Source organism: Squalius cephalus (assembly GCF_949319135.1).
Source record: "Squalius cephalus genome assembly, chromosome: 22".
NCBI classification, from domain to species: Eukaryota; Metazoa; Chordata; class Actinopteri; order Cypriniformes; family Leuciscidae; genus Squalius; species Squalius cephalus.
This window is the reverse complement of record NC_137143.1, coordinates 15,255,979-15,281,073: the sequence shown is the minus strand read 5'-3', so window position 1 is coordinate 15,281,073 and position 25,095 is coordinate 15,255,979. Positions and strand designations below refer to the sequence as shown.

General features: G+C 38.0%; 1 protein-coding gene across 3 annotated transcripts; it reads left to right on the top strand.

Moving 5' to 3' along the window:
- The first annotated feature begins 1,116 nt into the window (after nucleotides 1-1,116).
- Nucleotides 1,117-11,599, top strand: mknk1 (MAPK interacting serine/threonine kinase 1). 3 transcript variants are annotated; one of them, XM_079857545.1, is made up of 14 exons: nucleotides 1,141-1,307; nucleotides 2,305-2,340; nucleotides 3,768-3,855; nucleotides 3,986-4,093; nucleotides 4,312-4,409; nucleotides 4,491-4,570; nucleotides 5,917-5,990; nucleotides 6,077-6,181; nucleotides 7,061-7,116; nucleotides 9,201-9,296; nucleotides 9,405-9,599; nucleotides 9,685-9,849; nucleotides 10,503-10,546; nucleotides 10,626-11,599. In XM_079857545.1, the coding sequence occupies exons 1-14, from the start codon at nucleotides 1,251-1,253 to the stop codon at nucleotides 10,813-10,815; spliced, it is 1,392 nt and encodes a 463-aa protein (XP_079713671.1). In that variant the 5' UTR covers nucleotides 1,141-1,250; the 3' UTR covers nucleotides 10,816-11,599. The 3 variants fall into 3 exon arrangements, with proteins under 3 accessions (XP_079713672.1, XP_079713671.1, XP_079713673.1); XM_079857546.1 differs by lacking the exon at nucleotides 2,305-2,340 and having other exon boundaries at nucleotides 1,117-1,307; XM_079857547.1 differs by lacking the exons at nucleotides 1,141-1,307; nucleotides 2,305-2,340 and having other exon boundaries at nucleotides 3,770-3,834.
- Nucleotides 11,600-25,095: the final 13,496 nt, after the last annotated feature.

The following is a 25,095-nucleotide window of genomic DNA, read 5'->3' as shown; positions in this document are numbered from 1 at the left end:
GATGTTACATTGCTCTGTCGAGTCTGTGCCAGTGTGCAGGGGCGGAAGCCTTTGCTAGTATTTTTATTTAACCAGGGCATGTGCAGTAAAAAAACTACACCATAGCTGGTGAATGATGAGGAATAGTACGCCACAGTATTGTTCTTATTTCAGGACATTTTGTTCTGAAAATGTGGTGTTTTTGCTTTTGTATTTTTGCATGCAAGTTTAAAATACAAACATTTTAAATTACTCTCTTCTTCTTTTTCTTTTTTTTTATGGTTAGGAGAATACAAGCCAGAAGCTTCTCAAAACAATGAAATATCACTTTCAGACATTTCTTATATAGCTTTAGTATACTGCTTATTCTCTCTGATAGCATCCTTATATTATCCTCATCACAATATCCATACAATTATATAGACTGGTTGAAAAATGAAAATACTAGCCACTTAAAGTACAATTGTATGAGTAAGGTTTGACAGATTCATCAAGAAGAACCGAGTTACAAAGGACAATTCACTATTGCTTGCAGGCAATATACATTATACAAGAGCAAACGCTCTGATGTTTTGAAAAACACCAGAAAAAATGTATATTCCGTATTACATTTTAGGAATTAATAAGTTATTCATAATTTCCATGTTCCCATTTCACTGATATATCCAGGTTTCTGATTAGCCTTTGGCAACCCTGATTTATGCAGGGTTAGGATTAAAAAGAACTGAATTATTTCTAAATTAACACTGTAAAAAAGAAATGAATGGCTGACAAACGCCCGAGTGGGAAACATTCACAGCAGAGAATTCAGATTAGCATTATTAAATAAATAGCCTAAATATCATCCAATATAACTCCTTTATAGGGACTCTCTCCGACACGGTAGTCAGCATTTACTTTAAAAGAGTTGTATTCACTTCACTGTATGAGTCTAATTATTTAATTTGACCGACACAAGTCCTGTATTACTCCCATAATCAGATTCGTGGTAGTATAGCCCTCTGGTGGCAGAAACGTCTTCGCACATGAATATTCATTAGGTCATGCTTGCGTCACCTCGTGATCTCCCCTCGTTCGTCCAGTCACGCAACCTGATTAATATTCATGACCCAACCCGTCACCCTCTTGAAATACACCGCAGTCTCGGTGACCATCAGTAGGAGGGCGGTTTGGCGCGATTGGGGTGGTGCTGTTGTGGTTTCTGTTGTCCTCCTCCTCCTCCTCCTCCTCCTCCTCCTCCTCACTCACTGCTGCGGTGCTGTACAGCGGGGATGGCGGAGGCTCTCACTGAACAGCTAACGTTAGACTCATTCGGCCGCAATTTTCAGGTTTGAATCTTTTTTTTAATATAAATATTATATATGTGTATAAATGGTGTTTTACATGAGGTCAAGTATATCTCCAGCTCGCTGGCGTAATCTGTGTCATGTGATAACGTGGCTTCATCGATTGGGTCGCTCGGTTCGCGCCAGGTCGCAAAAACAAACGTGTGTAACGTTACTTAATTCTGTAAGCGCGAGTTATATGTATTAAAACTATGAGTTTCAGTTACTCAAAAAGAACATGTCTTCGGTTAACTTAGCACTGTCACAATTCTGCTGACATTGCTACACTATTTCGGTTCTCTGACACTTGTTGCTTGTTTTCGACACTCATTTTAAGTTCATGTTCTTCTTCTCTTAAAGGTATAGTTCACTCAAAAAAACGTCATTTACTCACCCTCATGTTCACACAAACCGACTCTTCGTGGAACATAAAGATAACCTCAGACTCCTCACTTTCATTGCTTCTCTTTTTCAAACAATTAAAGTGAATGGTGATCAATGTTATCATTCTACCTACTATTTTGCAATACAGGAGAAAGTCATAAGGGATTGCTAGAATTTGTGAATGAACGGTCAATCAGCATTGACTAGCAGCTACTGTTGCTTTAAATATGCTATTTTCCACCCCGCTGCTACTCTAATTAATATTCCCGCCTATTGCCCAATCAGCGTTATTTAATATAATTTCGTATATATGCCATATAATTTAATCCTCCTTTATTCTCATTATTTCTCTGTATTTAAGTAATACAATTAATATATCATGTTAAGTTTGCTGGATTTCCCACTCAGAAGCCAGATGATAAGAACTTGACCAAATGTCACGACACTAATATCTTTGGCATGATTTCACTCAACCTACTTCGAAGAAACACGTACCGTGTGTGGCACTCAGGTGACGCTGCAGAGCAGACGTCACGAGTTCTCCCTGCGGCGCGAGCGCTGTCACGGCTCCGTCTCGCGCGGCTTCTGGAATGATCGTGTCTGTTTTTTCTTTCAGCTCTCGGACCTTCAGGCGCTCCAGTGCTCCCGTCAGGTACTGGCAAGTATCGCGACTTGCCTTAAAACGGGCTTTTTGACTTGTTTGTGAGTCTCAGAGCTTGCACATGTATTTCGTAGTGGAAATGGGGAGATGCAACAGAGTGAGAAATCTGATAAGAGCACACTGCAAGTTTTAGAGCTTGTGTTCACTTCCTCTTTCTATGATAGAAGTTCATGTTTACAGAACATCAAAGTGAACTTAAAGTCACCATGAAATACAATTTTTTGGAATATTGCAGTATTTATTATGATTTATCCCTTCACATCATAATTTAAAAAAAAGCATGTGTCCTCATAATACTTAGTCAAAATAACTTCCTCTTGCAGTGACAGCAAACCACAATCAAATGATTCAATCATTTCTCTATGGACAAAATCAAGCCCCACCCTAAATTATTTCCTGTTTGAGAAGCCGGTTTACTCGGATATACGTCACAATAGAGAAGAAAGGACTTCTGTTTCATGCCGACTTTAAAATATGATGATAATTTAGTCATGCACATTAAATATTCGTGGAGGAGCATATAATGCAAAAAAGAAGATAGTCGCATTCGCATACATTGTCATGCATGTTTGTCAATGACAAACTCTGGCTCTTGTTCACTCCAACTAAACTAAACCAAGGCAAATAAATATTTGAAAATAGACATTTTTACTATAACAGCTGTGAAATAACTACAGTCCCATGAACCATTGCAAAGAACGTAATCGAATTAAAAACAGTGCATTTTATGTTTTTTTGCTAAATATGCATTATTATGCACGCAAAAATGTAAGTAGTTTGAGAGTGTAGAGAGACTGACTCAATTACGTCAATCAGAGTGCTTCATTGGATTGGATAGGTGCTAAAGAGTTATTTTTTGGCATGATTTGCTTGTTGTCATTCTCTGATTGGTGGAGATTTATTTGCAGGATTCCACTGATAAGCTATAAAATAATGCAGGCTAATGACTTCAACAAAAGCATTTACCATTGATTAGCCGCCGCGTAGCTCACAGTAGGTCTGTTATCCTTCAAAATGAATTCTGCTATAGAGAAAATGAATGGGATTTTTACTTCCGGACTTTCTGTTGAGGTCGACTAACATCAGGTGGAGATTATGCTCTACTGCTGTTCCTGCAGTTCCCGGATGTAAAATGTTGCATTTTCTGTTGGATTTTACCCACTGAATTTGTGGAAGCGAATTTGTAAAGCAAAATAAATGGAATGAAAATTGCCTGTTGAAGATTTATAGGTTGTATTTTTTTAAACAGAATGAATATTTTGGAAGTGAAATCTGAAAGGTGAATATGGATTGAGTTTTTAATAATTAAAAAGTGTGTGAAATGCACTTTATATGTCTCTAGAAGCACTGGAATATTGATGTTGTGTACTATCACTTTGTTTTAAGCGTAAATCTCTCTCTCTCTTTCTTTCTCTCAGATAACCAGTAGCACTCTGGCGTCTGGCCAAGTGGAGAACCGTGGCCCGCTTCCTCATGCCTCCAACTGTGCCTCCCAAACCCCCGCAGGTACAGCTGCTTAGGGCTAAACATTTAAAAACATATCCTTCAAATCTTGAAATCATTTTAAAAAGAAAATTCTAACAGAGTACCCAAGATCTGTCATATAACATCTGCGGTTTTGTGTTTTTTACTTTAGGATTAGGAATGGAGAGCAGTCAGCCAATCAACATCACGGATGCGGCTACACGGCGGAAGAAGAAACGCAGAACTCGGGCCGCGGACAGTTTCACAGGCAAATTTAGCGGTATTATACCATCATTATAATATAAGGACATTACAAAAAAAACCGTATTACTCCTCATATTGTGTTCCTGGTCTTTATTTGGTTTACTCTCAGCATTATTCAATGTTCATGATTTGTTATCATGCACCATCATAACTTCAGGATGTTTGATTGCATTTCCTGACAACGTTTCCTGATTGGGTAAGGTATGAGTCAACTCCGAAGTGTGTGTGTTGTAGATCTGTACAGGCTGACGGATGAGCTGCTGGGTCAGGGCGCTTATGCTAAAGTCCAGGGCTGTGTGTGTTTACAGAATGGCAATGAGTATGCTGTGAAGGTGAGAGGGTTTTTTAGATAAATATTGCATTAGTTCGTTGTCAAACAAACATGATAAACCTTGTGTGGTTATGTTTCTTAGATAATCGAGAAGAAAGCTGGTCACAGTCGCAGCCGAGTTTTCAGAGAGGTGGAGACGCTTTACCAGTGTCAAGGAAATAAGTAAGATCATATTCCAATATCCGCTTGTTAATTCTTGACGTATCGAATTCTGTTTCCGTGTCCAATTCTCCACTAGTAGTGGGAAGTTCGGATCATTTTACTGACTTGGATCTTTGAATCTCGTTCATCAAAATGAATGAATCTTTTTTCGGGTCATTTAGTTTATTTCACCAGAATGTATTTAAAATGTTACATGTTAATAGCCAAATTCCCCAAACACATCAAATGTTGATCGCATTTAGAATAAGAAAAAAATTGCAATGCAAGGAAAAGGCCAAATTATGAGAAACAGAAACAATTAATTCATTTATCTGGGTCTTCAGCCTATGCAGTCCGTTATATTACCTCTCCTCCTGATCTGAGTCTTTCGTTTATCCCGGGACATCTTCATAAACTGAACTGTGCAGTCTGTAGTAACGGATACAGAATTGATTAGTTCACGTTTCGAGTCTATCGACTTCGGGTTCGAGTCGAGACTTGAAAGGTGAACTAATCATTTGTCTTTCCGGTACTGGCTGCATAGCCTCTATGGGACTGACAGGAAAAACGAAAGACTCGGACCCGAACCAAAAGACTCAAGAGACGAGCTAATCATTTCTGTGTCCAGTACAGAACCTATAGGATGTTGCGCATGCGCGGTCAACACAAAATTAACGAATCACTCTCTGAGACAACTCGGTAGTCCTGAGTTCAAAATGAACGAATTGTTCATGACCAACCCATCACTATTCTCCACTCTGTTTCAAGTGAGATCACACTCAACATCCATTTATGAGCACTATTTATATATAAATCACAAAATTAAGCTACGTGAGGCTGTGAGGGATAGACTTGCTGATGTAAAAAGCTGTATAAAGCTCCTAGATTAGTTACAATTTTCCACAGCTCATGTTGTGTTGAGTTTTTTTGTCTACTGAAATTTCTCGGAAAGATATTTTTGCAGTGTTTCATCAGCAGAACAATCCAAAAACACATTAAATAACAGTACAGACCACTCAAGAGATGTGTCTATCCCTCACAGCCTCGCTTTCATTCCCGTTAAAAATCAAAGATGGCGCTGCTGTGAATAAGATCTGTGGAGATAAAGGTTAGGATCATGAGTTTTCCCGTAGTATTACAGCATGCCTTGAGTGTATATTAGCACGTTTTGGTGTTTGCTTTTGGAATCTGAAGCATTTTTCAAACCTGGAAACAGTGGTGTCAGACCTAACAAGTGGATAGTCATTATACTTTAATAAAAAGAAAATACTGTACTTTATATTAAAATTACTGTATAAATACTTGATTGTAGTTAGTAGTATACATACTGTAATTGCACAACTGCATCCATTGTATGTTCTTTACAGGAACATTCTGGAGCTCATTCAGTTTTTTGAAGAGGACAGCTGTTTTTATCTGGTGTTTGAGAAGTTACGTGGAGGTACAGTTATATTGTAGTGAAATACAAATGCAGTCTCAATTTCAGTTAGTTTTTATTTCTGATTATTTTTCTCTTTTTCCTCTCAGGTTCCATTTTAACACACATCCAGAGACGAAAATACTTTGATGAGAGAGAGGCTAGTCATGTGGTCCGGGACATAGTACATGCACTGGACTTTCTGCACAACAAAGGTAAATAATAGGGGCTTTCGCACCGGATAGTTCTAGAAAAGAACCACCTGGGTGGTTCTCCGAGAACTAACGGTTCCCATAGGAACGTTTTCCTGTTGCATTCGCACCGCCAGTAGGAACTCTGAAATGACGTAAACCGTGCTCGTTGTTGTGACTTATTTTGACGGCGTGGCGGACCTTTACTTTGACGCCGCTCAGAATCAGAACGCCAGAGCCTGAGCAAACAAACGCATTCTCCGTTTTCATTATAGTTTACGATCTGTCTAACAGTCTTGTCTAATACGTTATTAGTTAGAACTGTTATACATAGAAAGACAGTATATGAAAAGTTATTAGTGTGTACTGTGTGGTTGATGTCCAGTGTTGCTAGCTGAGCAGAAATACATAATCATGTTTGGTTTTTTGTCCTCTCAAAGTTGTGTTGGATTTTCTCCTCCGCGTAAAGGCTAAGTGGCCCATCTATCACTGTTTTCCATGTTCGTATAGTTAGTTTCTGGAGTAAATATATAGTCTATAATCTGTCTGTTTACATATAGCTGTTTTAAAAATGGCGGGTGCTGGTGTTTTGCATGCATTTGGTCAATCCGCGTACACTAACGTCACGGATAGTTCCTATAGTGCTGGTTTAGACCCTACTCTGAAGTAGGAGCTAAATTGGTTCTTCCAAAAGAGTTCCTAGAACTAAAATCATTCCTAGCTCCTGCGGTGCGAACACGCCGACATCCGGGTACTTTAGCCAATAGTTATGAAATGAAATGGCTATGAAATGGTTCCTCCGGTGCGAAAGCCCCTACTGTAGATTGTGGAATCCTACTGTAGCTCACTGACCATGACTCATGCGAATCGGTTTACTTCAGACTTGTTTCTGTTTTTCCACAGGAATCGCTCACCGGGACCTTAAGCCTGAAAATATCCTGTGTGAATATACTGATAAGGTAATGCATCCATTTTGTCTTCTAAACCCCGGGTAAACCGAATCCTGGGTTATCTTGCTTCACGTTTCTCACTGCTCGAAATTTTCCCAGGGTTTACAATTAATTCTGGTTATTTATAAGATGACTCTTCACACTATACATTTCTAAACCATGGGTTAACATCCTTATTTTTTTATTTGCGGTGTCAGTGTCATTGATTGGATGAACGCCGCACTCGCCCTGTTTAAATAAAGGCTCTAGTATTGCGCATCTTCATTATATATTGCAGACTGTACTATCAAGACTTTTCAGACTATAACAATGAAACGGTCTCTTATTCACTCCATTTAACGTGTTTTCCATCACCATTTGACATGTTTCCCCTCAAACTCTGAAACTGTTTATACAACACGTGTTTCTGTGACTTTCCAAAGCATGTGAATATGAGGCATGTGATGGGTGTCTGACGTTAAGCATCTAGTTGTATTATTCTCTCCCTGCATCGTTTCACACATCGTCATGCAGTGCCAAACTTGTGAGTGACGATGTGTGAAAGGAAAAAGCAGTGCTAACCCCGCTTCTAAATTAGAAGTGTGAAACGTTCCTTTACCTGGGGTTATAGGCAGGGTGTAGATCGACGATGACCCGAGGTTAGGTGCAGCATGACAAGCCCTCTTGTGTAGTCTGCAGGGCTATAAGGGTTAGGGTTTGGAGAATTCTGAGAGATGTGGTGCAAATTCAACAGTAAAATTAAAGTCAGGCCTCTCAGTGGTAAAATTCGAATGTATTTGAAATGTATTTGTCTGAAATCGCGATCCAGGGTCTCTCTTACAAACGAAACATACCTCAGAAAGCCACAATTTTTAAAAATATTTTATTCAGTAAAATCATACATTTTCATTTATCATAGAACAAAGACTTTCAAAGATGATGGGTTTCTGACTCATGTTCATCCAAATTGTTCTTCCTCATCATCCCATAATATGGTTACCTTACATGCGTAAATAATGTTTAATTGGAAACATTTTATCTGACTCCCTAGACTCTCCCCAGGCCTACCGACCTTGACTACAGAAAGAAGCAATATTCTTAACTTCTCACAGCATTTGCAGATTAAACTTGAAACATAAGAGAGAAAAGGAACAATATGTCTTCTACCAAGAGTATGATGGAAAGAGGGGGCCTGTGCTCAGTAGTTATCTACTGCCGTGTCTCAGATAAACTGTTCAACAGAGGTCATGCAGATTTTGACTGATAAGCAGAGACATGCCTGAAACCTTCAGTTCGTCCTTTTACGTTCTTAATAAGCACTTAACATTCTCTAGAAACATTTACTTTGTCCTCCTCCCCTAATCTCTCTGTCAAAAGCATCATATATTGAGCAGCAATAAAAGTAGCCTGTTTTCAGTACATACATTAAAAGTATTGATTTACATGTACATATATACATATTATGTCAAAAACTGTATGATTCATGATTAAAAAGTTATGTAAGGAAATATCTGTACCTCATGCAAAATTAACCAAATGAATCATGTATAAGCTGTAGCATTTACTGAATACACATAGGGAAATAATATCAGAGACTAGTCTGCAAGAACTAAAAAATGAAAGAAGTCTCTTATGTTCACCAAGTCTGCATTTATTTGATCAAAAATACAGTGTAAACAGTAATATTGTGGAACACTATTACAATTTAAATGAACTCTAACTATTTAATCTAAATGAACTAATCAAATCGAGTTTGCAGCATCATTACTCCAGTCTTCAGTGTCAAATGATCCTTCAGAAGTCATTCTAGTATGCTGATTTGGTGCTCGAGAAACATTTATTATCAGTATCAATGTTGAAAACGGTGTTTGCTGCTTAAGATGAATGGAAAGTTCAAAAGAACATTTTAAATGGGAAAACGTTTGTAACATTATAAATGTCTTTATTGTCAATTTAATGCATTTTTCAATTTTACATTTTAATGCATCCCTAGCTGCTAAATAAAAGTATATTTTTTTTTAAAAATAACTCACCCCCAAACTTTTGATCGATAGAACATGTATGTTTAAAATCTAGCCAGTCTTAACTGTAATGAGTTTGTTGCTTTCATTCAGGTTTCTCCTGTGAAGATTTGTGATTTCGACCTTGGGAGTGGAGTAAAGCTGAACAGTGCCTGTACCCCAATAACCACCCCTGAGCTCACCACACCAGTAAACAACCTCAGATTTTTTCTCAATGCTTTTCACACGCTAGAACTGTGTTATAGTAGTGTTCTCGTGTTGAGTAGCACTGTTTGAGAGGTGCGTTCTCTGCTTTAGTGTGGCTCAGCAGAGTACATGGCTCCCGAGGTGGTCGAGGTCTTTACGGATGAGGCTTCTTTCTATGATAAGCGCTGTGACCTCTGGAGCCTTGGGGTCATTCTCTACATCCTGCTTAGCGGGAGCCCCCCCTTCACTGGCCACTGCGGCACCAACTGCGGCTGGGAACGAGGAGAGATGTGTCGTGCCTGCCAGGTAAGGCACACGCTAATCCAAATATATGTACAGAATTCACTTTATCCATGTAGAGACCTTTAAAGTGCTGTTCTCTCCCGTTCAGAACAACCTTTTTGAGAGGATTCAGGAGGGGAAATATGAATTTGGGGATGGAGTCTGGGCTCAGATCTCAGCCGGTGCCAAAGATCTGATCTCGCGGCTGCTTGTGCGAGATGCCACTCTTCGGCTGAGTGCCGCCCAGGTCCTGAAGCATCCCTGGGTGCAGGGGGTGAGTCTTCTGCTCTCTTTAGTTTCCTTGAAGCCTTTTTGATTTTGAACTATATGAACAATATGGAATTTCTGATAATGGACAAGTGTGGTAGACAATAATTTTACTTTTGTGCATTGTAACCTTTTAAATTAAATTAAATAAATAAATAAATGTTTAAAAAATACTTTTATTCTGAAAGGCCACATTGAATTGATCAAAAGTGACAGTAAAGACTTAAATAAAATAAATGCTTTTGATCTTTTGAACTTTCATAATTTTAAAATAAAATTGTTGCGTTTTCACAAAAATATTAAGTTGCACAACTGTTGAAACATTGATGATGATGATAAGAAATGTTTGTCTTGTGCACCAAATCAAATGATTTCTGAACGATCACATGACACTGGAGTAATAATGCAAAAATTCAGCTTTGCCATAACACAAATACATTTCATATATATATATTCAAATAGAAATTGTTATTAATATTTCACAATATTACTGTTTTTACTGTATTTTTGATCAAATAAATGGGAGTTTTGGTGGGCAAAAGAGACTTCTTTCAAAACATAATTCTTACCAACCACAAACTTTTGAACTGTAGTGTATATTATACAAACAGTTATACAGTATATATATATAGTTATATTATTATGTATTTTATTTTACAGAATGCACCTGAAAGAGTTCTTTCAACTCCTCGTGTTCTACAAAGGTATTTGATTTGATTCAGTATGAAGTATATTTTTCAGTTTCTGGAATGTTTCTTACCGTCGCTCTGGTTGAACCCACAGGAACTGCAGCACTAAAGACCTGACACAGTTCGCAGCTGAAGCCATCGCGTTCAATCGGCAACTGTCCCAGCAGGAGGAAGAGCAGGAGGACTCCTGTGCCGTCGTCTGCTCCATGAGGCTCTCTCCTCCCTCCAACTCCAGATTAGCCCGTCGCCGAGCTCAGTCTCAAGCACTACGCACCAACACCTGATGCCTTCCCAGTCCACAGTGCTCCAGCGTTACAACCCTTCATACACGTGCACTCTCTGGCAAACGGAATGGGTTCTTGAACGAACCGTAAAGCAAACACACGTGTGTATGCACCATAAGCTCAGTGCTACCAACCTGTAGCACAGGAACAGACTAACCTTAAGTATACAAACCAAAAACATGCAGATGTTTCTAATTCATTTACAACTCGGGTTGATTGTCTTTCTGTTTAATGTGAGTTTTGGGTGTTTTAGGCATCAGAATTTGTTTTTTTGTTTTTTTTATATTTATTACCAAATATTTATGGCTGGTGGTGTTTTACAGTCAGATATAAAAAGGGTGATCAGCTCTAAGGGAATTAACAGATGCTTTCATTTTAATGTAAAAACATCAGCGAGGCTTTTTAATCTATATTAGCATTTATTTTAACTTTTTTTTTTTTAAAAACACTTAAGTTACTGTAAAGCACTGGACCTCTTGCTTTGTCACTTTTTACCATTATTTTCTATTTGTTTTTGTTTTGTTTTTTGTGTTAACAAAAGTCTAGTGTTTATAGTTATTGTTGAGTGAATAATGTTTTGGTTTATTTGAGCTATGTAAAGCCATGCTGCCTGACAGTAACATATCTTAGAAATACGTTATGAAGTGTATCATTATGTATGGAAACACCATCGAGAGGTATGCTGCTTTAATAAGGGTGCTCATGAGGTATTATAGACGTTTGACCAGTTACTTTCAGCTCAAACAGTTAGTCAATATTGCACAGTATTTTTGTCTTTTCAGATGATTATATTTTTTCATTTAATGTATATTTTTGCATGGTTCTTGCTTAGTGTCTTTTAGAGTGTTGAACATTATTTTGTTGAAAATGTGAAGTGTTTTTCTATGAATCAGGGCAGTGAGCCCGTTCTGCAGCCGACTCAGTTATTAGGTGGAGTAAGTTTTATATTTTTAGTTTGCATTCAGTGGAAATTGTGCCATTTTTGGGGGCAGAGCTCCTAATTAGCAAAATAACTAAATGACCTCTCAGTTGTCTTTTGTATTATCAAATTATAAAACATGCACAGTTATTTTTCCTGTTATTTGTTGCTCAAAATGCTACTTGAGGTTAGATGAAATGGTAAGAATTTAGTGGTTATCCATGTATGTAGATTTGAGTATGTGTTGGGAAACATTTACAGGGATGACACTAGAGGGCGCTACCTCATATTAATGGTTCTCAGTATTCTGTACTTGTATGATACTGTAATGCAGTATCTTAGTCTAAATCCAGATGTCTATGGAATGGCCATTTAAACCCTAAGCACTCTGGAACAGATCTGAGGTGTTCATTTGGTTTTCCAATTTTGAGAAATAAAGCAGTTTGCACTGAAACCTGGCTAATACTCGAGTCTTTAAGATGTCACGATCACTTAACTGCTTTCATTGTGGATAGCAATAGAAATAGTTTATTTTGAATTTGATGATTATGATTACACTGATAACATCTGCCAATCATGAAGATTTAAGGTTAAAATCTTTTTTCTTTTTTTTTTGTAAAGGAAATTGTAGACGTTAGACCCTGTAACTGTTCATTTCTTTTACCATAACTAATCACTTTTTGCCATCACTAGTTCATTTTACAAATTATTATAAAAGATGATTGTTGTCCATCACCATTAGTGAAACAAAATGCTGTAACACAGTAATGCCCCCAGTTTCACAAGCCTAGTCCAGACTAAAATACATGTTTGAGCTATTTTAACTGAAAGCATGTTGCACTGACATATCTTAAAGTAGACATCTCAAGACACACAACACAAATAATGTTTTTTTTCTAAGGCACGTTCATAAAAGCTACTAAAATGTAATAATCCTGACTTATAAGCCCTGTGTGTGAAACCAGGCCTTAGGTAGATATAGTATGTCACACTGCTCTCAATTAAATGATCACCATCCAGAAATCACAAGTGTCATCATGGAAAAATTAATTGCTCAAAACTCTGTCAACTTGGCAAACATTTGGTTCTTTTTAAAGAATAAAAGTATGATGATGGATTTTAAGTGTACTTCTGGAATAAGTTTGTCCATTTTTATATTTAATTACAGGGCCAGAGAACATTATGGTCCTTCTTGTAAATTATTTTTAATTATTCCCTGCAAAATGTACATGTAAATGACCTGAATGAACAGTCAGTGCTTATCTTCACTGTTAGCACCTGAACGCAAATAAACCCATTAAAGAAAAGCATAGACGACAAAGCGGAGTGTACTATCTTTAAACCTTTCCTCAAGGCTTTCTTGCACTGAAAAGAGTGTTTTCATCATTTCTCAGTCTGCCATGTGGAGGAGATGAAGACAGAATGTGTGTCCTTGAATATGAGTGTCAATCACGAGTACCTCGAGTTGTAACGTTGTTTCCAAGTGAATTTATATTCTACAAACCGTGTGTGAGCAGATATGATGCATCATGTAATTTGCAATGTTTCAGCCAGACCTGAAAGCGTTGAAGATTAATATGGAGTGGAGGACAACAGGTTTCATATATCGTCTTTAGAGCAATCATGAGGAACTCGAGAGCGCCCCGTGCGGCGATGAGCGGAATGACTCGGTTGTGAAGTGCTCAGCCTAGTCGCTCCATCACAAACCTCCAAGAGCCAAACGATGCGCTCCTCCAGCGGCTGAAGTTGAAGAGCGAAATAACATTACCTGAAACTCCTGAAGATTCGTTAAAATACAGGACAACACCGGGCAACTCTTCGAAATCTCATCTTCTGGTGAGTTTAAAGTCAGACGAACTTATTTTTACCTGAAGAGCTGGGAATCGTTCTTGCTCATTATGCAAGATAAACGAGAGTAATGCCGCCCGCAGTTAAATTACTGACTTTAAATATGTTTGATATAGATTGAATATCTTAAAACGTTGTTTTAGATTAAATGTATATAAAGTAGTAGGTCACGCCAGTCCAGAACGTCTAAAGCAACTGACAGATATAGATGGATGATGGATGGATGGGTGGATGGATGGATGGATGGGTGGGTGGGTGGATGAATGGATGAATGGGTGGTTGGATGGGTGGGTGGATAGATAGATAGATAGATAGATAGATAGATAGATAGATAGATAGATAGATAGATAGATAGATAGATAGATAGATAGATAGATAGATAGATAGATAGATAGATATGGATAATCAGATTCAAAATTTAAATAAAATGAATCTATCATAAAATCTATCAGTTCAATGCATAAATGTAAAAGAATGTTTACTTTGATTATGAAATTGTAATTGTGGAATATGTGAATATATGTATATATGATGTTCATGATTAAATTCCTTATTCAGACATAACATCCGATTAAAACATTTACATAACCGTTACGCCTTGTCATGCAAACAATAACATGTCTTGCAAGTAATAAAGTTATATGGAAGCGTAATTTCCTCACAGCCAAAGCTTTCGACTCATATGGTCTTGACGGCACTAATTAAATTGGCTCGGCCCAGAGCTGGTGCTGACATGACCCACAAACAGGCAGGCGGATGTTTGAGGACCAGCACATTGTTATAATACTCATTACTGCTCTCCTCCTTGTTTTCTCTCTCTCATTTCTCCTGTTTTATGCAGTGGCTGAGAAGGTCATAAATATTGGAGGATGATTTTCTCTAACGAAGATGCCTGCACTGGACTTAAGAAGTCAGGTGAGAGGAGGGCGCTCCGCTCTCCAGGGTTGCCGTCCCCGGCTCTTTGCTGCGCTTGCGGGCTCTGCATCATGTTGGCGGGCATTAACATCACCTTGGTGGGTGCTCTAGCCTTTACTAAACTCCTCCCCTTAAACAACCCTCCCATCATCATCGGACCCATCCTCCTCTTGGTGGCCTTTTCATTTTTTGGAGCGTGTTGCATCTGCAGTCGCCGACCCATCGGACAGACTTCTCGGCTGTCTTCCGGACGGGACCACTGGCCATTGATGAGGATGGGGGGAGCCGTGTTCGAGATGGAGACCAGTGAGCCCACTCTTCAGGACACCACAGCCATTCAGCTCAGTCCAACAAACTCCCCAAGCTCCTCCCACCGCTGCAGCCCCGCCCACCTTCCCGGGGCTCCACTCCACCCTTCAATAACCAACGAGTTCTCGAAGGGAAATGATGTGATAACTCATAGTTTGGACCATGCTGTGTGCTAAATCAAACCCTTCAACCCTCCGAACTGCCTGCCAAATATCCACAGTCACACCAAGGTCTTTAAATAAGATGTTTCATGAACAGACATGTAATAGACCACGAACGAATTCAACTTGCCATCAGCTCACAGGGTCAGTCCGACCTTTGGCATAAAACTGGTGGTGAAATAAGAAAAGCACATCATCATTTCATCATCTCAGGCTCAGAATAGTATGAAAAGGAAGAATACAGGATTAATGCAGGATCAGTTTGAAAGTGTTTTATCCAGCGCTCCTGTCCTTTCTGGCAAATCAGATCTGGCAAATTGACTGAGCTGAAGTTAGAAATAGAAAATCTTGAACAATTTTGGCTGGTGAAGGATGAATTTTGCTCATGCAGAAAAAGATCAACCTTACTCTGAAAGATTGCAGTGGCAATTATTATTATTACAGTTTTAAGATTTAACTTACATAAGTCAATCTTCAGACGTGACACCTTTTTATTTGCAATGTGTATCACGTTGTTGAGTCTCTGTTCAAGAATGGTATTATCTGTGGTCTGATTGTGTTGTTTTTTACATTAAAAATGTTTAGTTGTACATATTAAATTATTATTATTATATTAGTATATCTGTAAACGCATAAAACTAGAGATGCACGGATATTACATTTTTGGCAGATACCTAGGCTATAAGTTGCTAATTATTTTCATGTTACGGTGATGTTATACAAAATGTATATACTGTTTAGTCTTAATAATTTAAAAATAAAACAGTTACTAATATCAATCATTTTAAATGCCACAAATACACATTTCTATCATGAAGTATAGGTCCTCAACTCAACCTGCTTGCAATCACATTATTCTCTATAGGGCACAGCTGATTGGTTCCTGCTTTATCAGCAGCCAATGAGCTCGCTGCTCAAACTTCGAATAGGTCAGAATTTGTTGTAGCAGTGCAGAACGCTTTCAGAAACCCTCCACCTTCCCCAGCTCCACCTATATAGATCTGCTACGGGTAATGTACACTATTTTGTACAGCAGGAGCATGTCTAACTGGCTCACAGCAGCGTGTCGTGTATGTATTAGCCTAGTAAGTCCCTTGCTCTGCAGCAGCAGCGTTGCAGATCTACTCTATCTATCTATTCCTATTCCAAGACCAAATATATCAACATTTTCATTCCCATTACCAAAACACTCAAGAGTTGTCATGACAGAAGTGAATTTAAGCATCACAGCATTGTAATTTAAAAAATGGACATTGCTTTTGAGATTCACTAAAGATGACAATTAACAGAGTTATTAAATTATTAATATTTTTAAAGATTAAGTGAGCATTAAGTTATTGTTTTACTGTGTCTGAATGATGACACGTTCATCACCATATTCTCTGTTCTTCTTGTCTGTTAGTTGACTTCTAGCCTAGAAATCTAGACGCACCCTAGCGGCAGCAAAATGTATTTTGCAGCCAGGGTAGTCTAGCAACTCTCTATTGACTTTCGAGCTGTAAAAACCAAAATTGGGTCAGGCCAATCACGTCGTGTATAGAGTAGGTGGGGCGGGCTTAACATAATAACGACAGAGTTGCAACGGTTCCCTGCTACTTGAAAACAAAGAATGACGGCTGCTGGAGAACAGTCTTTCGAATCGGCTTTGGCCGCGACTCTGGAGGACTTGGAGTTAGGTTTTTCTTTGAGAAAAGAGCAAAGAACAGCACTTAAGTCATTCTTAAAAAAAGGAAGATGTGTTCGTAGTTTTGCCGGCCAGATATGGCAAAAGTTGAATCTATCAACTAGCTCCGCTGTTGGGAAAACGCTCTGGTTGGTTGAAGCGCTCCTATTGCGTGCAGAGGGAATTTGAAAGACAGCCGTTTATCCCGCCCCTCGGATTGAGCCGTGTCTATGGAGAGTTGCCAGACCTAACATCTTGATGTAGGTGTGGCTTGCCAGGCTAGTTGACTTCAGTAATTGTGGAAAATGAGTCTCATTCGTGACATCAACAGCAACATTTTATTTGACTATCTGATTGAATAATCTGTGATGAGGGAAATGACAAGCACATTCAGATATAAAAATGAGCGCAAATATTTACAGTGTTAAATGAGGAAAAAATACGACAACTTCCTGTCAACACTTTCCAAACAGCATAATGTGTCCTGCTTTTCAACAATCTGTTCCTCCTGATAACCACGACAGACAAAAACCTCGCACTGGTCCAAGAGCTATACAAATCACAACAACACTGTAAAAATCTGCCTCAGATACACAAGTGATTGATCAAAGCCAATCTGAGCAAGTTGGATTTATATCACACAGATTACTGAAATCTCTTATCGTACAGGGCAAACATGTACAGGCAGTTCTAGCAACAGCTCAGGCGTGTTTGTTCAGTTGCACTGCTGTACCATCTGTGCACACAACACAATTACTGCTCCCGCTGAGACACCTCAGCATTTGCTACACATCCACATCAGGGTACACACAATGTAACTGGCTTCTCTATGTGTGCCTTTGGTCATGTACTCTTCTCCACAATGGTAATGCCCCAAAATTCAGACATAACAGAAACTCTTTCAAATTAAAAAATAACAGAACATTAAACTAACAGATCACCCCCTACATTAATTCTGAGTAAACAAAAACATAATATAACACTTCATTTTAACATTTACTCTCCTTTAACAGCCGGAAACAAAGGAATGCTGTAACTCATTCAGTTTGAGTTCTGTTATAATTAATAACTGAGTTCACCTTTTTTCTATTAAGTATAATAAACTTTGAAATATTTGAGTAAACTGAACTTGTTTCATTTAGTAAATTTGACTGTTAGGTTTTACAGTGTATAGGTATAAATTAGTTTACAGTGTGTTACTGTATTTTCATGTGAAGATTATTACCGTATTGTCATTTACAGTATTAGTAGGCTACTGTTGAGTTTAGCATAATATTTCAAACAAAATTAATTTTATTTAAAACAATCCAGTATGGAAGCATGTTTCCGCCACACAATTAAAAAGGTAATTTTTATCTCACAATTCTGACTTTTTTCTCCCAATTAAATTGTGAGATATAAACTCGCAATGACGAGTTATAAAGTCAGAATTATCTCGAGATTATAAAATAGCTTTTTCAGGATTCTTTGATCAATAGTTCAATAGAACAGCATTTATTTGAAATTGAAATCTTTTGTAACATTATAAATGTCTTTACTGTCACTTGAATCAATTTATTGCAACCTTGATGTATAAAAGTATTAATTTCTTTATCTTTTTTTTCTTTTTTAAAGCTCGGTTCGAGTCCCGCGTCCGCTGAGGCGGCGCATATAGACTTAAATTATGGGGCTCGCAGATGAAGCTGTTAGAGGAGTCTGAGTTGACTCCATTCTCTCGCTCTCTCTACAGACTCCGAGGGTCCCGTTCTGGATCTGGAGGCTCACTCTGCGATTATTTCCGCTCAGGGGTGTCTAGCTTCGAGGAGCTAGGCGTTGAGGGGGGTTATGAACAGAATCTGGCTGGCGGACCGTCCTCATCGTCAAAATCTTATGAGGAGCTGCTTGAGGTCGTTACTCGTGCGGTGGCTAAATTAGTGAGGCCCGATCAAAGAATGGAAGTGGCACACTGTAAGCTGGATGAGCGCTTCCTCACCAATCTCCATTCTCACCGTCTTTGCACAGTCATTGATAGGTGCTAGGTGGTGCTAGAAACATACAGAGGTGTTCCAGCAGTTTATCCCTCACCAGGTCCAACAGGCTGGCCTTTCCACCTCCCGTCCTGCGCCCCCCTGCTCAAGGAGGGAGGAACAGGGCTAGTGTGGCTGCCCGTGTCCCCCTCATAAGAATTGGGGGTCCGGGCACCGTTCCCATTCCCAGCCTGCAGGGGGCAAACCTGACCTCAGGAGAGTCATCCCTGCTCTTGCGGCTAAGAAAAAGAAGTCCTCACGCCAGGCCAGGGCCCCCTAGGGGGAGAGAGGGAGGTAGTTTGCCAACAAGCTTCCTCTCTCTCCCATACCCTTTCAGGAATCGCTTCGCCACCCCTGCCACCTATGGTGCTTCGGGAGCGGAGGTTCATGGTGGGGTTTGCGCCCAGTCTTCAATGTTCATTAAATTCATTTAGCTCCTGCGAGCGAGCGGTTTCAGGGCACCAAGCTGGTACTTCCCTCCCATATAAAATTAAAGTGTAAAACTAGTTCCTCTTTCCAAGAGTTTGGCAGCATGGAAACTTCTGCCCAACATCTCTTCTTGGGTTCTTCGAACAAAAGAGAGTGGTTACAGGATTAATTTCAAAACTCGAACTCCACGTTTCCCACTACGGTGAAACCAGAGCAAATTCCATTGCTTACGCAGGAGCTAGAGTCTCTCCAGGGCAAAGGGGCCATCGAGCATTGAGAGATTGAGCTTTTCGTGTCTCAAATTCAATCCGAGGATTGGTTTGTCATGATAGATTTGAAGGATGCAAATTTTCACAATGAGATTCTGCCTGGTCCTGTGCACAGAAAGTTTGGTTTTGGGGGGGTGGGGTGTTGGGGGGGAAGCTTACAATATTGTGTTCTTCTATTCGGCCCCTGGTCTCCTCGAACCTTCACCACAAAATCAGAAGAAAACTGACTTCTTTTTTAACAGAATTTATCTGTTATCACTGTAAAGCTGTTTTTAAACAATCTGTATTGAAAAAAAAAGCTATAAAAATAAAGGTGACTTGACTTTGCTTTCTTCTTTTCAGCAGCTCAGTGCATTTTGTTCATAACTTAAAGTTACTTCAAGCTGTTCACAACCTCATGTTGCTTTTCATCATTGGTGTCTGCAACTAAAAATCAAGACACAAGTTAAAAACAGAATTAATTACATAATATGAGCAGATCTGTTGTTTTTGTTCAGACCAGTTTTTTTTAAACCAAACTAGAAAAAGGACAGAAAGGAAGGACAAGAATTTTTTTATTTATTTAAACAAACATGTATGTGCATATGTATATTCATTCACAAGTGAGATTAATTCAGACTCCAAACACAGTTTCGTTTAGTAGATTCACAGCTTGAAATGCTTCTTCAGAGGCCATACTCCGGCTTGTGCTGTAGTGAGGAAAAGACACCAAACCAGCTGTGCACTTTAAATGGAAGAGACTTCAGGGAACAAAAGATATGAATTAGTGGAAGAATGATTCGTACCCTTAAAGGATTCTTTCAACACACAGATTCATTTATGAACCACTAATATAGCACAGTTCCTATCAGTGGTGCTGGCCTTAACAGACACCACTACGTCCAGACACAGATGAAAAATAGATAAATGAATGAAGATGATAATGGTAATAGAAAAGTATATAGTACATTGTCACCTTCCTAAAATAATTGCCCAAGTCATTTTTTCAGGTTTCTCAGAAAACACAAAAAACGGAACCTAACTTCAGAGGTTGAGTAGATTTTCGTTCTTCTTGATGCAGCTGCCATCTTGAAAAGCTTGTAAAATTGCCTAAGTCTCATTGTCTTTTGACTTAGGCAAAATAAAACGGCCTAAGTCACACTCTTGACATAGAACATTATACTACAGGGGTAGAATTGCATGATCTGTTCAACAGGATGTGGGCAATTTTACCAGAGGTGGCCAGGAGATGACTTATGCAAAAAAACTTGGGCAATTATTTTAGGAAGGTTATGCTGCTCTAATTGACCCAGTGCTGATATCAAGTGTTGTTTACATTTAAATGAGCCTCAACATTCTATGTCAGTACTAATATTGATATTTGAAATCAACACAACTGTCCCTGACGCCTGATCACATTGACAAGCTCTTCACAACTCTACAATTTGACAAGTTTTATCAATTTGTCCAATTTGTAAAGTGTTCCTCCAGTCATCATCATGGAGTAGCGTTGCCCGAGAAGAACCAGGGCTCTTCCCTCACACCTGGTGGAGGGCATCTCTTCTATTCAAGACCAGTGTGAGCTTTCACAGCTGGCAACTGTAATCAAGTTGGATCACACTTACAGCTGCATCTCTGAGAAAGCTCAACGACCCAACGGTTTGGAAGAGCGCTACCTGAAGAACGCTGCTCTCCTTCCAGTCAATAATATTGCCGAATATTGACAATATCAGAAGTTCAACTATAATAACCATGTGTTGTGGGTTGCTAGAGTGTCGTTATTTGTTTGTGGTATTTTTCTGAGTATGGTTATAATGTCTGGTATTATTTTTATATATTTTTATGAATCAAGATAAAAGACAATATACAAAGGGATCATTCACCCAACATTGTCCATATTGAGTCAAAGTGGTCTTATGTTGTTTTGGACCTCTTTGACTTGCAATGTGTGGACAAAAACAGCTGAGACATTCTTCCAAAAATCTTTTTGGAGTTCTACATAAGAAAGAAAGTCATACAGGTTGAGAATGACATGAGGGTGGGTAAATAAGGATGGAGTTTTATTTTTTGACTAAACTATCCCTTCGATGTCTGTGCTAGACTCACAATCTGGATTCAGCACTCAGATTTAAACATTATATCGACCTGCAGCTTTTCAGGGTTGTGAATGTTCAATGAATTGGTTATCAAAGAATTTAAAAGAGGAAAACTTATATGTGTTATGAAATCATCAACCTTTCTTCAGTGAGGAAAACAATGTAGAGCAGAGTGTAGAGCACCACTTACCTCCCATTACTGATGTAAACGGATGCTACAGAATGACAGAAAACAGCCATAAAAGGACACAGAAAGACACTTAAGACATAAGACATGACCAGACTGTATATGAATATAGGCTATATGCACTTTTATGTTTATATGTGTAATAGTGTACACAAATACAAACAAAATTATTTTAACAGGCCTTCTTCATTTGTATGTTTAATTAAAAACATTATTAAATTACTTGCATTCACTTCATTTATTTGCAGATGTAAGTTATAATCGTATGTTTACAATATGCTGTCATACTGTGAATATGGTTTTGGAAACATTATTATTCATGGTCGATGGTATTATCGGAGGTATACTGTTGTTGCTGGATGGGTTAATTAAAAAGCGCACAGAGACTCACAAATATACATTTCTATTCTATTTATTTTCCGAAATTAGTTGTGGTTGCATAACTACACAGTTCAGCATTTTAACTCACCTGATGACTCGAGCTTGAGTCCTGAAGCGATTTACGGCCTTCATGACAGAGATACAATGATTGGATTTGGATCAACAACAATATTATTAATACATTTTTACTCCTCTTCTAAAAACATTGTTAGTGTTATAATAATAATAATAATAATAATAATAATCTTGCAATAATAATATTTTTTCGTAAACAGTAGGCTATGTTTAAATTAATTTAAAAACTTTTAATTATCGTCATGATTAATATTTTCCGTCTTGACATCGTCATCGTTGAAATCAAGCCTTCAAGTAAATTCATCAGTAATTTAGTACAAAAAAGTACGATTTCCAAAAAAATTTTTGCCTACAGCCTTCAAAAAGGTTGGTTGCTTGGTTCTTTTTTCTGATTGATTTTTTTTTAACCAATTTTTGTGTTCTGTAAAGAGTTTTAAAGCAATACCAAAGCGCTTTTCCTCTTCGGTCCCCCTACAGGTTGGAAGCGGAATTGTCCATTACCGCTGTCGTAAATAATTTAGCATATCGTCGCACGCACGCTATTTGTTTATCCAGCACGGCTTTGGAAATAACGATGTCCACAGACAAGGTATAGTAGGCTATGTTGCATGATTTTATGAAAGTATGTATTGCGACATCAGAAACGGCTATTTTTTATATAGGCTCCACCTATCGGCTGTAGTAACGCTTGCCGTAAAGCAAATCAAATTTGTAGTTTTTTATGTCTCATTAGAACTACACTTGCATAATGCGGTTACAGCCGACAGATAGAGGGTCGCAAAGCGAATGCAGAAGTGCCGTTCACCCTGTTACGAGTTGATGAACCACTGAAACGATTATGGAAACATTATTTTAAGGTACAAAATAATCTTTGGTGTTGCTTTAACCCCTTGCTCATCACCCCCAATTTTGGCAAGTGCTGCATACATGAAATGCCCAAAATAAAAAGGTTACTGCTCATAAGTAATTCTGAATAGAAACATAACACACATACATTTAGAAAGCCAACCCTTGAGAGTTTATAGTTCAAGACTCAAAATTAACCAGACTGTTATTAATATTGAGATATATAAGCTCAAACATATTTTGAACTAAAATAATCTGGGATCACCAGTGATCCCTGTCAGGTAAGGGGTTAAAGCATGAACCATAACCAACATTAACATTTTTTACTTTGAAGCCCAAAAAAGTATGTGCAAATCGAACAAAAAAAAGACAAAATGTACAAAACTGTGTGCAACACTGCACTGCTGAAGAAAAAAAGACTGCACTGCTTTTATGATGGAGCAAACTACAATCCCATTACTTTGAAGATGCTGATTGTGTAAAGCTACATAAATAAACATAAGTGGATTGAAATAATGCAAAATTCAATAAAAACATAATACAACCTCGTACTGTAGCTCACAGCAGGTCTGTCTGTCCCTTAAGCTATATCGTTAAAAATCAGTTCTCCTTTTGTTAAAATATTAGGTTTTGGACATTAAACTTAGGTAAAATTCTAAATGTTCACATTTTTGCAATACGTTTTTGTAACCCTGTTTTCCCCTTAATATGAATAAGGGTTAACTACCCTGCATGCATTGCAGATTAGATATATTTTTTAATCTAATCGAACCAAAAAATATTTTATATTTTATGTTATAGTTTTATTTTGTTGTCAGATCATAATGGGCTTTATTGGCCATTCACATACTAATAAGACAGCTCTGTCACTCATACACAACTTCTGACAAAATTTCTAAAACTGTTCAGTCGATAAACGGTTTACACAACAACGACATCTAGAGGTCACAAGCTAGCTAACATAGGCTAGGAATCGTCACTGACATTGGGTTAATAAATGTATGTAAAAAAAAACCCTGATATTTCGATTTACGATTATATCTAATGATCTGCTCAAAAGCATTAATGTTTATTGTGCTCTAAAACAGATGTGGGTGGAGCAAGCTTTTTTTTTATTTTTTTTTATTTTTTTTTTTTATTTATTTTTTTTTTTTTTATTTTTTTTTTTATTGATATTCTTTTAACGAAGAAATACAATATACAGCACTGCATTGAAAACATGAACAAAAATAATAATAAAAATAAAATAAAAAATAAAAAGAATAAATAACTGCCTCCTCAAATAAGAAAAAACTGTTCATAGTAGTTAAGAAACTTCTTGTTCTTACTATTGTCAATGAGTTTAAGAGATTTAACAATAAGGGAAATCTCAGCAATAAAGGCCTCAAGTCTAGGCAAAGTCTTGAGAAATTTGTTTTTGTGAATAAAAAATTTACAATGCAACACAAAGAAATTAACAACACTATCAATAGCACAGTCACTCCCAGAAAAATAAAGGAATATATCCTTCAATGAAAAGTTTAAATCACAATTGACAAAATGAGAAAGATAGAGACCCAAGCTTTGCCAAAGAGGCTTAACCTGGTTACAGTGGTAGAATAAATGAAGCAAAGTTTCTTTCTCAACTTTACAAAATACACAAAGGTCAGAGATATCAACAAAAGAGGAAATTTGTGAGTTAGTTGGGTAAACATTATGAAGAATCTTAAAGTGTACCTCTCTTATTTTATTGGACATACAATATTTCTCAGGGAGTAACCACGCTTTCTTCCAGTGAATACAGTCAAAAAAATTATTCCAGAAAAATTTACATCGAGGGGATGTGTAAACAGTGTAATGTAACAATAACTTTATCAGTTTACTATTACATTTTTTATCAAGAATTTGTGGGTGGAGCAAGCACAGACTTACTACCTGTGGATATTACGTAAACAGACGATTCCAGATCATAATAATAATACCAAGGCGGTCTGTTATTGATCCATGATTTTGTGTAAATGCGCTCTTATATATTTATAGGCTACTACGTTATTACATTTGGCCAAAATCTTCCAAATCATTGCTCAATGGTTCCCCACTGCACATACAGACAGTATAATGCTATTTCAGTTCATTGTAACGATGCCCAGTCTGTCCTTCAGCACTGACGCATGCGTAGACGCTCAGTTCCCGGGTCGCCATGTCTGAAACGCATGCG